This window comes from Lepisosteus platostomus, chromosome 7 (genome assembly GCF_059453375.1).
Source record: "Lepisosteus platostomus isolate fLepPlt1 chromosome 7, fLepPlt1.hap1, whole genome shotgun sequence".
NCBI lineage: Eukaryota > Metazoa > Chordata > Actinopteri > Semionotiformes > Lepisosteidae > Lepisosteus > Lepisosteus platostomus.
In genome coordinates, this window is record NC_142617.1 from 40,692,667 (window position 1) to 40,705,495 (window position 12,829).

General features: G+C 42.0%; 1 protein-coding gene across 1 annotated transcript; it reads left to right on the top strand.

Moving 5' to 3' along the window:
* Nucleotides 1–768: 768 nt before the first annotated feature.
* LOC148658767 (acidic mammalian chitinase-like) lies at nucleotides 769–9,770 on the top strand. The gene is made up of 11 exons (XM_088640342.1): nucleotides 769–894; nucleotides 1,351–1,380; nucleotides 2,059–2,260; nucleotides 2,878–2,934; nucleotides 3,046–3,211; nucleotides 3,804–3,928; nucleotides 5,651–5,774; nucleotides 6,222–6,407; nucleotides 7,147–7,263; nucleotides 7,616–7,757; nucleotides 8,487–9,770. The coding sequence occupies exons 1-11, from the start codon at nucleotides 870–872 to the stop codon at nucleotides 8,774–8,776; spliced, it is 1,464 nt and encodes a 487-aa protein (XP_088496468.1). The 5' UTR covers nucleotides 769–869; the 3' UTR covers nucleotides 8,777–9,770.
* The last annotated feature ends 3,059 nt before the right edge of the window (nucleotides 9,771–12,829 follow it).

Genomic DNA, 12,829 nt, shown 5'->3' on the forward strand with positions numbered 1-12,829 from the left:
GGCTAGATAAGCTTCATATCGTTATTAAGTTCTAATAAAGGGTCAATATTGAATTTGAACAGTCTGAAGTGTAAGAGTGTTCAATCCCCAGATATACTGACAACTCACAAAATAGTATGATGTTCTCATATTGGAACACTTTAGTATATCAAAAAGAATTTTTGACACAAGTACCCAATGGTATTGGAAAAGTCAACCAAGTAGAATACATTTTTTAAAATATCTCTATTTAAAAATATCTTGCCCTGACACTGGTTGTGGGTGTCTAAAACAAGTTACCTACTGATGTCACTAAAGCTGATACCCTGGATAACCTTCATCCTCAGATCAATAAGGTGCTAGGAGTTTAAAGAGTTATAGATGGGTCAAATGGTCAGCTCTGAATTTTAACTTTATATTCTCATGTCCTTGTGTTCTTGAGAGTGTACTGCTCCAAATATTCATTCATTGCACAACTTTTATCAGATTTATGCAGTCCGCTTTCCAGGCGCATAGATACAGTATTTAATTTTTTCTTGAACGTGAGATATGGAGAATAGGAATTTTCCGACTGTTGGCACAGAGTCTAAAAAACTATTTTATTTTTAAGACTAAATGGATTAATAACAGACGCTCTTATCTTCCTGCAGAAGGAACGTCAAACATACACATTCCTGGAAAGCATCCAGGAAACATGGAAAGCGATATTGTTCACTTTACTTTTGTCAAGATGTGCACACAGCGCTTGTGTCAATCTGCAGTAATGGACCTTAATCTTAATGTACAGTAAATACTTACAGAACACAATGAAAGCTTAGATACGTGGACAGAGGTAGGAAAAGTATAAAAGAGTAACCCTGACACCACAAACGTTTTGTACAAAGGCAACAATGGGCAAAATACTACTGGCGTGTGGTGAGTAAAACTAAGCAAAATATGAAGAACAAACTGTTCCTTGCCATCAGAAACTAATGTCTCCTTTGCTGTATCTTCTCATTCTAGGCAGAAAAATACAATGGTCCATTGTCCATTGTCTTCTTGGTAAACAGTGCATGTTTTGTCAAACTACAGTATCTCCCTAGTTTACCATAATCTTAAATTGATTGACATTTTAAAAAGCAGCAAAGGTATGCTTCAAAACTCTAGAATGTCAAACAACTCCAAAATTAAAGTTAGAACCATCATAAAACAGTCTGCTATCTGTATTGATAAAAATATGGCTTTGATAATCCAAATATGGGATACATAATTCCAGTGTGTACAGTACTTTGTGTCCATGTGTGACTGCCGATGGTGTTCCATGAGTCTTTGCATTCTGCACCCTGCATTCTGAAAGTTCACGCTTCTTTTCTTTTTCTTATTCCCTGACAGTCCTGTCTGCGCTGCTGCACGTGCAGCTCGGTAAGTTAAATCACTGCACCTTTTCACAGGTGATGGGCAGCTTAATTCATTTCAAGAACAGCCTGATGCTAGTTTGCCACATAAAGCTTTGATTTTGTGTAGAAAAGAGAATAATCGAACTTTGAAAGCAACACCGAGTCAACAGAAACCTTATTTCCTATTGTAGAAATGTGCATGCAAAAAGCCATGCTTTCTCGGACATGTGCTGTAAACCCCACTCTAATATGTGGGTCTTGTCACTCAATTACTTTTTTACAGAATGCCAATATCTTTGCCGAACACAGAGTAAAATCTGTTTTAAATTGTGTAATAACCAGAGGTACACATGTGGTTGTCCCATTTTAAGAATATGGGGCATTAAATGCCAGAACAATTTACACTGGATTCTGGAAGATCAGATGAATCTGCAGATGTAATTTAGAGGCAACACAAACACCTCCATAACGTTTCACAAGCCAGTGAGCAAACTCCACTGTCCAGCAGTTTTAGTGAGACTGACATCTGTGTATGGTACTTGTTGGTGCATCACACAGCTAGAACAGAGAACTTTAGTAAAAGGAGGAGGAATGTTTTTTTTGTCATTTGAGAACTTAATAAAAAAATGAGTCCCTTGTACCCTGCTCTTGTCCCGATCATTAATTAGCATCTATTGAAATCTCCATCTCTCCTCAACCTCAGGGTCCTCCTATATCCTGTCATGCTACTTCACCAACTGGGCGCAGTACAGGCCCCCACCCACAGTCTACATGCCCACCAACATCGACCCCTGCCTGTGCACCCACCTGCTCTACGCCTTTGCCACCATGAAAGACAACAAGCTGGCCACCTACGAGTGGAATGACGTTGAGCTCTACAGCGAGTTCAACGCCCTCAAGAACAAGTGAGTTCTCTTCCGGGCTGCAGGCCCTCCTGATAGCTGCACTGAACAAGCAGAAAAGTGAGCTTCATTCACAATATTATTTTAATACACAAGCCCATTCATGTACATCTACTCGACACTGCCGTATGAGGCATGTACAGTAGTTTCTAGTGATTTCTGTTGCTTACACGGCAGAAAATGTAGCATTTTGCAGCCTTAAATGAAATGAAAAGGAATTCTTATTTCTTTCATAAGAGTCACCCATCCTTTGATTAAATGCATTTTTACATATTTATTATTTACACATTAGTAAAAAACATATTGTAAAACACTGTGAGATTATTGCTTTTAATAACACTCTATAGCAGATTATTCTAATGATGTGTCTGAGGCCTTTATTAAAGACAACTTTTAACTGTTAGGTATTACACATACAAGGTTCAGTATCACTTTTTATATCAGTAACAAATAGTGGAGCCCGTAGCTGTGTATTTAAATTGTGCAGATGACGTACAAATGTATACCGAGTGCTAGCAGCAGGGCCAGTTTAGAGTTTAGGTTTTGTGTGGTAAAAAAGCTCTGCTTGTTGATAATGAGTTCACTTTGTTCTGTGATTTCTTATCGTACCCCCTTCCTAGGAATGGGAATCTGAAGACCCTGCTGTCCGTAGGGGGATGGAATTTTGGATCTTCAGGGTAGGAATCTCGTTTATTCCAGAAATGCTGTGTTGTAAATTGTTGTGTGTCGCGAGTATGGGAAGGAATTAAATTTACTAGGGATTTTTTTTCTCCTCCTCCCGGGTGCAGATTCAGCAACATGGTGGCCCAGGCCGGGACCCGTCAGATCTTCATCAACTCCGTGATCGAATTCCTGAGGCAGTATGAGTTTGACGGCTTGGATATAGACTGGGAGTACCCGGCCAACAGGGGGAGCCCTCCGCAGGACCAACAGCTCTACTCCGTCCTGCTGGAGGTCAGTCTGTCTTCTGTGGTCACCTTGGCAACGGGTACCACTGCTAGCTGTACAAAAACTATCCTCAAACGTGGCCCAGCTGAGCTCTTATTCTCGCAATGGAATTAAGAATTTAAGATAATGATTTTCTGGCTGTCTTGAGGTGCTGAAGAGTGACTGATTTTTAATTACTTGTGATATCTAGTAATTTGCTTTTAAATCTCTAACAGCTTTAGAGCTGAAAACTATTCAATAGGACTGAAAAAAGTACTGGGACAAATTGATCAAATGCTCAAGGAGTAGTTTTTTGGGTGTAAGTATACTAGCAGTGAAAAAGAGGAAGGTAACTACATGCTAAAAAAAAACAGGTTCTACTTTTTTCTAAAAGTCAGGTTACAATTTCCTTTAAAGTCTCTGGCATCCTTCTCTTTTTCTGTTGCTGTAACCTTTTGTGTGTTGTAATCGAAATCTGGTGGAGCAGTTCACTTTATTTGTAGTTGTAAACAAGTATTTAAACACAGCAATGAGAGCTTCACCCGAAGCCTGCTGATGGCCTCATTTAAGCCATCAGCAATGAAGAGTGAACCTGTCTGGAATTCTGGCGTTTTCCCAGGAAATGCGGGCAGCCTTTGAGAAGGAGGCGCAGGAGACCCACAGAGCCCGGCTCTTGATGTCGGCAGCCGTCTCTTCCGGTCTCGGAACCATTCAGTCCGCTTACCAGATCCCCAAACTCGGCCAGTAGGTGTCGCCAGCTCTTCCTGAGGTTCCTATCTTCTGTGAGAACCAGAAAACTGATGTCTTGCACCTTACAGTGGCAAAACTCCAACTACTTTTTTGTAGATTTTAATCACGTGGAAACTATTTACTAAACTCTAACCCTTTTCACTCTGAACAAGATTACTATACATAGATAGATACGTTATTGTCCACTGCTGTGGAAATTTGTCTTTGGCTTCTCCGATAAAAGTACAAAATGCACAAGCAAAACATAAAAGTCCCATAAAATCACATGAAATCAAAACAATGGTATATAATACAGAAATAAATGGATAAATAAGTAGTGGGGAACTACATTTACATGCATGCATTGAGTAGTTGTATTGCACAGGGGAAAAAGGACTTCTTATGGAAGTGGGCATTCACTTTCTGAAAGACAGGACATTACTTTTTTGACACATGAAGCTTTTTATACACAATGAGAACTAATGTCTCTTCTTCTCAGCCCTCTCCATCTGAAAAGTCCATGAGGCTGCAACTTCCTATTTGGCAAACTTACTGCACACTCATCTTTTAAGCAGTCAATGTCAGATGTGCCTGCACCACGTAACTCAGGAAGTTAGCTAGGGGACTCCTGCAGGATGTTAAAGGGATTTACCCGTCAATCATATGTGTGATGCCTTCTTTTTATCTGTTCTTTTCATATTTTACTGTCTTCTCACCATGATAAGATTTTGGCACCAATTAATAATCAGCTTAGACCTTAATCCGATTTTATTTTTTATGAACTGTTCATCAAGATGGTGCTTGAATTGCCATTCTATCCATATGGCGAAAGGCAGCCGACGTAGGTCCCTAGTTCAATAATTATTCTAGACAGCTGGTGTTCACTCTGATGCTGCTGGGTAACCTTGTCATCATTCCACTTTAGACTCTCTAACATTATTTGAACTTATTTTTTTGCTCATTTGGTAAATACAGCATTACCACTGTTTCCAGATCTTTGTTCATTAATTAATATAAATATAAGTACCTCTAAAATCATGTGAATTGTGGCCCTCCAAGACAAAGTTTCTTTAGAATTTGCTATTACCACATTATAAAGTGTGGTTTAAGCCCTGAATGGGGTGAATTGTTGATGCACAAGTAATGTGTTGTTCAGGTGTATTTATTTATTCTTATCTTCTTCTCCATCGATGCAAAGCGAGCTAGTTGAAGAGTTTGTTTTTTTATTTGGTTCAGGGCACAAATACGTGACGCTTGCTGCTGGCACATTTGAATAAGATCAAAGGTAACTTCTGCAAAATCTGAAACAAAGGCTCAGTTTTACTTGGGGGCTTCCAAGTTTAGCTTGCAATTTATTTGCGATAGCTTTGGAAAACAGACCATCTCCGGCCAAGCAGCACAAAAAGAAAATGGATGTGGCCTTTTCGCCTCTCATATGAAAACATTTGAAATACATCTACATCAGTTTAAGACAGAATTTATTTTAACTTTGAATTTATTACTAAGGTATAATATGACCAACCTCATAATGGCATTGTGGTTTGGGTTATCGAAGAAATAAAAAAATAACCGGTGAGTAACACGAGCATAAATTTCTACAGTCCATACAAAAACAGGAAGAGTGCCCCTAAGAATTTCCCAGCATTAGCATTGTCCTCATCTCCCATTCTTTTTTTGCTCTCCCTGCCTTCCTCTTTCTCCTCCTCTCCCTGTTTCCCCCCTGTGTCCCTCTGTCAGGGCTCTGGACATGATCAACGTGATGACCTACGACATGCACGGCTCCTGGGAGACCTTCACTGGAGAGAACAGCCCTCTGTACCGGGGTCCCGCAGACCAGGGTGGAGACATTTACTTCAACATCGTGAGTGCCACTTCTTCGGCCAGAGCAACCTGGAGCTTCTTCCCCCTTTCTTCTCTCGAAGTCTTACATCTGTCCTCAAACAGTGAACAGCTAATGATTCTATGGCCCTCCTGTATACATTATTACTGACTGACATGCGCCAGTCTTGTTGAAACACTGTTTTAACAAGAAACAGAATAATTATATGAAGAAGAATGTACACTCATGAAGACATGCAGGCTAATTAACACCTGGAGTGTCAGGAGAGGTAACACCAGTGAGACATTTATGATGGCATTCATGTTTCACTTTTTTCCCTGAGTGATCTTGTAGGTTTTTTAAAGGTAGGAGCACAGTGCAGCACAGTTTGACATGAAAATCATTTCAGCAAGAAAGGCTACTGTAGCTTCGGGTTTCTCATTTTTCGTATGGGGCAGCACAGCCAGTAGCAAGTGTTTTTCTTTGCAGAACTACGCCATGAATTACTGGAAGGACAATGGGGCCCCAGCGGAGAAGCTGCTGGTTGGGTTTCCCACCTACGGGCAGACCTTCACCCTGAGAAACGCAGCTGATCACGGGGTGGGCGCCCCCATCTCTGGTGCCGGAGCTCCAGGAAAGTACACGCAGGAGGCTGGAGAGCTGGCCTACTTTGAGGTACAGGATCCTTGGTATTGATTGATGTAATGACACGATTTCATCAGTCCCAGTGTGAGTACAGTGCACATCCATGGAGCTCAGGAAGAGACTGACATGCCAGTTTAGTCTAATAAAGTAAAGCTTGTGGAAAGTATGGCTTAAGAATCTGTGTGTTTGTGTTTGGAAAACAATAAAATCACTGGACACAATATTAGGACCATAGGAAAAGGAATAGATTGTCTCAATGGCAGGCAATGCTTGGGTAGCCTGATTAGAACGAGACAGATTTCCATCATTTTCCCAGACAATCCCAATTCCCAGATCCAATCCTGTTGAAAACTGATGGGGCTGGTGGAATGTGCAGCTCCATCCCACTCAGCATCAGTGTCAGCACAGCCTCAGCAGAACGTGATCCTGTCAGAGGAATGGGATGGGACTAGGATATAAATATTTCAAAAACCGTATGGAGTACATTGTGTTCAGGAAGTTCTTGATATTGTATTGAAGAGGTTCTACATGTGGGGTGGTCAGTGAGTGGAGTGGGGGTTCCTACATTTTAAAGCAATTTGTAACAGACCAATGAAATGAAAGTGACTTTTGACTTGAGTTGTTCGCTTGTTCTTCTTTGATTTTTTTACTTCATGCCACCCACCCTGCTAAACGTGCAGCTCTCATGAGGTTTGTTATGGTCAGTGTTTGCTGCAGGGCTGAGGAAGGTGTGCACATGAATCAGGGACCATCTCTCCCCCTGTTACAGATCTGTGGCTTTTTGGAAGGGGCAACATTTGTGTGGAACGAAGTGCAGGACGTTCCCTATGCCTACAAAGGAACGCAGTGGGTCGGTTTTGACAATATCAGGAGTTTTGGGATCAAGGTAAGCAGATCCTCTTTAGACTTCTTTAGATCCAACTTTAGAGAGTCTCAGATTCCTGTCGTCCTTGTCGTTTTACATGGAGTAGCTCATGGTTTTAATTCAGGATGCTGGTCACAAGGCTAAAATAAGACAAAGCAAGGCAACAAATAATAGTAGGCCAACTGGACGATTGCATGTTTGATGTTTACTTGTAAATTAGTTTACAGGTAATTTGGCCATTTCTTCAAATGTCCCCTGTGTATCAGCTTTGATAGCATGTAGGATAGGTCATTATAGGCCCTTTGTGGCATTTTACGGAAACAAAGGCCTCCTCCATTTTGTCCTAAGTTCGGCTGCTCTTAATTTTTTGTAGGCACAATGGCTAATGAAGAATAACTTTGGAGGTGCCATGGTCTGGACTCTTGACATGGATGACTACCTGGGCACCTTCTGTAACCAGGGGAAATATCCTCTGATCAACGTTCTCCACAAAGCCTTTGGTCTGGATCAAGTGGGTAAGTGCTTACACTGAGAAGCAACAAATAACAGTAAAGGAGGCCAAAACACCTCCTGGATCAGCCTCCTGTTGAATCGACACAAAGACCCAGCCTAACTATTTCTTTCAGGACCCCAGAGGGTAAACACCCAAACTGAGCTGTAGTGGTAACAATCTGAATTGTTGTTCTGGCAGTGTGGGAGTGGAGGCTCTGAGTAAATCTTTAATAACATGCTAGGCTTGTATCATGGATCTGTGTTTAAGTTGTGGCAGCAATATTGTCACCTTGTCCTGATCTCATAAGGTCCCAGAAGCTAAACAATACTGGACGTCACCAGTACTGGAATAGGGGATATTTGGTAGACCAGCAGGTGGCGCTCTTCCGCCTGGATCAGAATTTCCAGAAAAATAAAATTCCAGTATGGTAACCGATGCAATGTAAGACTGAGGACCTGACTGAATGTCCTGGGTCAGTCACTGAAGATTTTACGGCACTCTTCATGAGAAAAGGGGAACTTAATCTGGGTGGTCTCGCCTTGAAAATTTCTTATTATGCTTAACACTTGCACAGCAGTGGGCATGTAAGGAAATGTTTCTTCCTTATGCTGTAAACATATTCATTAAAGACATATGGGAGACCAATGCTTTTCCCCTAGTGTATTTCAGCTGAGCAATAACAGCACAGGCCAGACAGAGCCAATCTTATAAAGCCCATTTACAGTCACACCCTCCTGTGCTCTTCCCCCAGCCTGCACGCCCCCTGCGACCCCCCTGCCCCCCATCAAGGGCCTGACGACCACTGGAGGAAGCACGGGAGGCGGATCCGGGGGCAGCTCCGGAGGCGGATCCGGGGGCAGCTCCGGCAGTGGAACCAGTGGGATGAACGGAAGCTTCTGTGTGGGCAAAGCCAACGGTCTGTACGCAGACCCCACGAACAAGACCCAGTTCTACGAGTGCGATAACGGCCAGACCTACTTCCAGAACTGCGCTCAGGGGCTGGTGTTTGACTCCAGCTGCTCCTGCTGCAACTGGGCCTAGACGTCTCAGCAGGCAGACTGCTCCGCACACATCGGCAAGGAAAGACCTCCTTCAGAGGGCTGCATCCATAAACACAAGCAGCGAGGCAAGGCTGCCGCAGGTGGGAATGTGGCGGACACCACATTGAATCACCAAACCACACTGCGGCAAAGCCTGATTTTGAAAGTAATTCGCTTTCTATTATCAGCAATTCCAATTGGTTTTGAGCACTATCGTGTCCGCTGTCTTCCTTCCCTATCACTTTGCTCTCATTTTTATTTTCTCAGACCATTGCAACTTTGTTTTTTTGTAAATCGGAAGAGCCGCTTAAAGATCGTAGCTTTCACTGACGGGAAGTGTTGCTTCTCATTCTCCGGAATCAGAGATGTCGGATCCATTATTCAGCTGTTTTTGCCTGAAAAGTAATTAAGGGGCTCCTGGGTAAGAGGCTTGGGACACTCGGGTTTTGCAAAGTACAATTGTGGCGGTTTAAAAGGGGAACTTGTAAAGCTAACTAAATCTTTCAGATAACACTTTGCACCCGTCAGTGAAAACTGCAGCTGCCTCGTCTCATACTCACTGAGCTGCTCACAGCCAACCGTTGCCTTATGTTCTCTTTATGAATGCAGCCCTCTGGCCACACTGTCACTCAGAAGAAACTGTTTCCAGTTACACGTTAGTGGTTAAACAACACATTTCCTAACTCCATGACTTTTAAAACAATTTTAAGATTGGGGACCTGCTAAAAACACGCTTTTAAAAGTTTAATTCGGTTACGTTCTCACAGGATAGGGGGACAGTGCAGAAAGCAAACATTAGGAAACACCTCCTTCAGCTGAATGAACTAGGAGCCCTTGGTAGTGATGAAGATAAAACCACCCAACTCCATCTGGAACCAGTCCACCATGGTGCCGTAAATCTCATTCACACATGTAACAGTGTCACTGTTTTAACACAGTAATCTCCTCCTCTCCCTACAGTCTTAATATAATAAAAACTTTCCTCTACAAGCAAAGCATTGTCTTTTTCCTGTGGCTTTTTTGTGTTGCAAGTTTGCTTTTATAAGCTTGTGGGCTTTTCTGTACAGTGTTATTAGAGCACATGTTGTACAGTTGCAAGATCTTCGATAACATCAGGGTAAATCACAGGCCTTTTGGTCTCTGTACGTATTGAAACATTAACTGAGGTGTAAAATATGCTGAAGTCTAGTTATATTCTATAAGGAGGAGAAATTCCAAATTAGATCAATGTCAATTAATGTAATCGTATGGACAATGTAATCAGATGCCTACTGCATCATCTGTCTTTAGTCAACTCTGATGAGTAATCTCTCTGCTATTGTCCCTTTATCTCAAGGTGCAGGAGGGCCTCCTTATTCCAAGCAGATTCTGAGCCACTGCTCTCCCAACAATGTGGTTGAGCTGTTTGTAATTGTCCTTAGAGGACAAGATGGGATAGCTAGCTAATCTTGCCGAGCAACAGGGGGTACTCAGCTCAGGGCGGAGTTGTGTCCAGCAGGGCTGGCCCTAGGCAAGGCAAGATCTTGGAGAGGGGCTCCTACCCATCATGATGTGACCATACACATTCAGTCCACTGAGACGTTCTTGTGCGGAAGCGCATTGCTGCCGCCAAAGGAATAGATATTCACCCCCCTTATCTCGGAATAAAGAGATACTAATCTCGTCATTATGAGATAGCAATAATTACTTCAGTGTATGTACAGTACATCCTCTTACGTTGTGCATTGAACACACGTAGAAGCTACTGTGGACTTGGCTGCCACTTTCGGTGTAATGATTGTGTCAATGTCCAGCGCTGCAGAATTTCTGCGGATTAACTGTCGACTGGGGTTTAGTCACAATGAAATCGTGCATTTTTTTTGCAAATATGAACAATCATTATAAGCATGAGGATCAGTTTTGTGGGAAACCGATGCGTTTTAATGATGATTTCTTACAATCGCTGAACAGTCTTTTGTACTGCACATTCACTTTCATGCCTTTGTTTGGCCACGCAACACTGATTTTTAGCCAGGTGACCCACAGGTGTACAATTGCGGGAAATGTGAATCAGTTAAGTGAAAACACCTCAAGTAGTCTACTTGTCTAGCATGAAAATGTGTCATGGTTACCATTCGCTAGCTTCAAAGATCTGACAGACTGAAAACCAAATGAAATAAAAATTACATTGTCATGCATGTTCCTCATTATTACAATAATTTGAGCGCACCTCTGTTTTGAGGTCACTTATCCTGCTCTTCATTTCGGCGCTTCAGAAACAAATGACAAACTTGATTATTGTTTTGGGTTTGGGTTTTGGGTGGGCTTCCATTAAAGTAATCCACAGCAGCAAGAGAAAGAGCCGCTATAGGGCAGTTTTTGTTCAAATTTCAAAGTGCCGATTAAAAGTCTGTTGTGTTGCTCATTGAGGGGGGCCCCCTGATGGTCTCGGGGCCCTAGGCAGTCCCCTAGTTCACCAGAACCAAGGCCCAGCCTGGTGTTCAGGAGGTGTGAAGCGCTGACTGAGGCCTGAACTGAACAGGGGTGGCACAAAGTCTTTCAGTGTATCATTTTAATCCCATCACCGGTATCCAATCATTGTGTTTCCTTGTTTTTTTCAACTTTCTTTCTCTATGGGGTCTCTCTTCCTCACTTCTTTTTTCATTTTTGTTCTACCTTCCTCTTTCTCATTTTTGTGAAAAAAGAAATGCAAGTGCTGTCCTGCGTAAAAGCAGACTGTTGTTTTACTCTCAGATTTGGGTGGTTTGTCTGTTAAATTTTGTTAACAGAGTGGTGGTGGCTACAGTATTAGGTTATTTCTATGCTTATTTAGTAAATGTGGCAATTACAATAGTACTATACAAATTAATATACAGTATGTTCATAGGAAAGGTATTAAATATTGTGTCTGTTCATCTTTGTTGCAGATGGGGTTTTAATTAGGCTAATTTATCATTTACTTCAAATTGCTGTTTTCTTAATTGGGGTGTAGCTTAAGTCTTTTTAAGTCTTGAAGTCCTGAAGCTGACATTTTACTCAACCTGTTATATTAAGACCTTGGCTCCAGTTTATGATGAGCAGACACAAGTGAGAATTTGTGAGAACCATCAAAGTGTTTTGTCTGGCCTTCAATCCAAATGCTTTAAGTCCCGAAAACTACAAAAATGAACTAAAGACTACAATCTAATTCTGGTATTGATCTTAATCAACTATCAAATGAAAGATATCAATAAAACCTACTCTCCGGATTTAGATTAGCTCAGCCATTCTTGTTTTCTGCCTTGTTCAACTTTAAAGTAACAGGGAGTCATTCGGAATGAAAAACATCTTGCTCAAAGCTGGGGAAAAAAACATTTGTTGAGTGATTGCGCCCTCTTGTGGCGAAATTGTTGTAACCATTCCCATACGCAAGTTGTGCTTACAAGCATGTTTTACAGATTTTTATATAAAGGGAATAGATCGAGTTTCATTGGAAAACTCGTAAGAATAATTCTGAACAGATGTGAAACTTCATTATCTTTTTAATTACTGCCCAAATGCCTGAGGTTATACAGCTGTTCACCAGAGAGAAATTCACACCCCAAGTCCAAATGTTGAGTGTATGGTTTCTGTGTATCTCTTCACATTAGGAGCATATGAGAGAGAGAGAGAGACCAGATATTAGCCATATACAATTTCTTGCATTAGGAATTTGTCTTTTTGCATATCCGAGCTTGCTCTCCATGAGACACAGACGCACAGACAGAGTCTGTGGGGGGGTCAGAGCGCAGGATCAACCATTTATACTGCACCCCTGGAGCAGTTGGGGTTAAGGACCTTGCTCAGGGGCCCAATGGAGTAGGATTCCTCTGCCAGCCGCAGGATTTGAACTGGCAACCTTCCAGCTAAAAGCGCAGATCCTTAGCTACAGTGCCTCCGCTCCACCCCATATCAGGGATAGCATGTTTATTGTGATAAAATTAGAATCTAAAGGCACCTTGTGTGGGTTTTAGTCATTACACTCCAAACCTAAACACACATTTACTGTAGGCTGGCACACATTTTCACCTGCAGGCAGCAGAAAGCTAAACTAAAA

Coding starts and splice junctions, on each gene's coding strand:
- LOC148658767 (XM_088640342.1), top strand. CDS start 870: ATGGGCAAAATACTACTGGCGTGTG. Junction 3,929..5,650: donor CAGATCCCCAAACTCGGCCA/GTAGGTGTCGCC, acceptor TCCCTCTGTCAG/GGCTCTGGACATGATCAACG. Junction 6,408..7,146: donor GAGAGCTGGCCTACTTTGAG/GTACAGGATCCT, acceptor CCCCTGTTACAG/ATCTGTGGCTTTTTGGAAGG.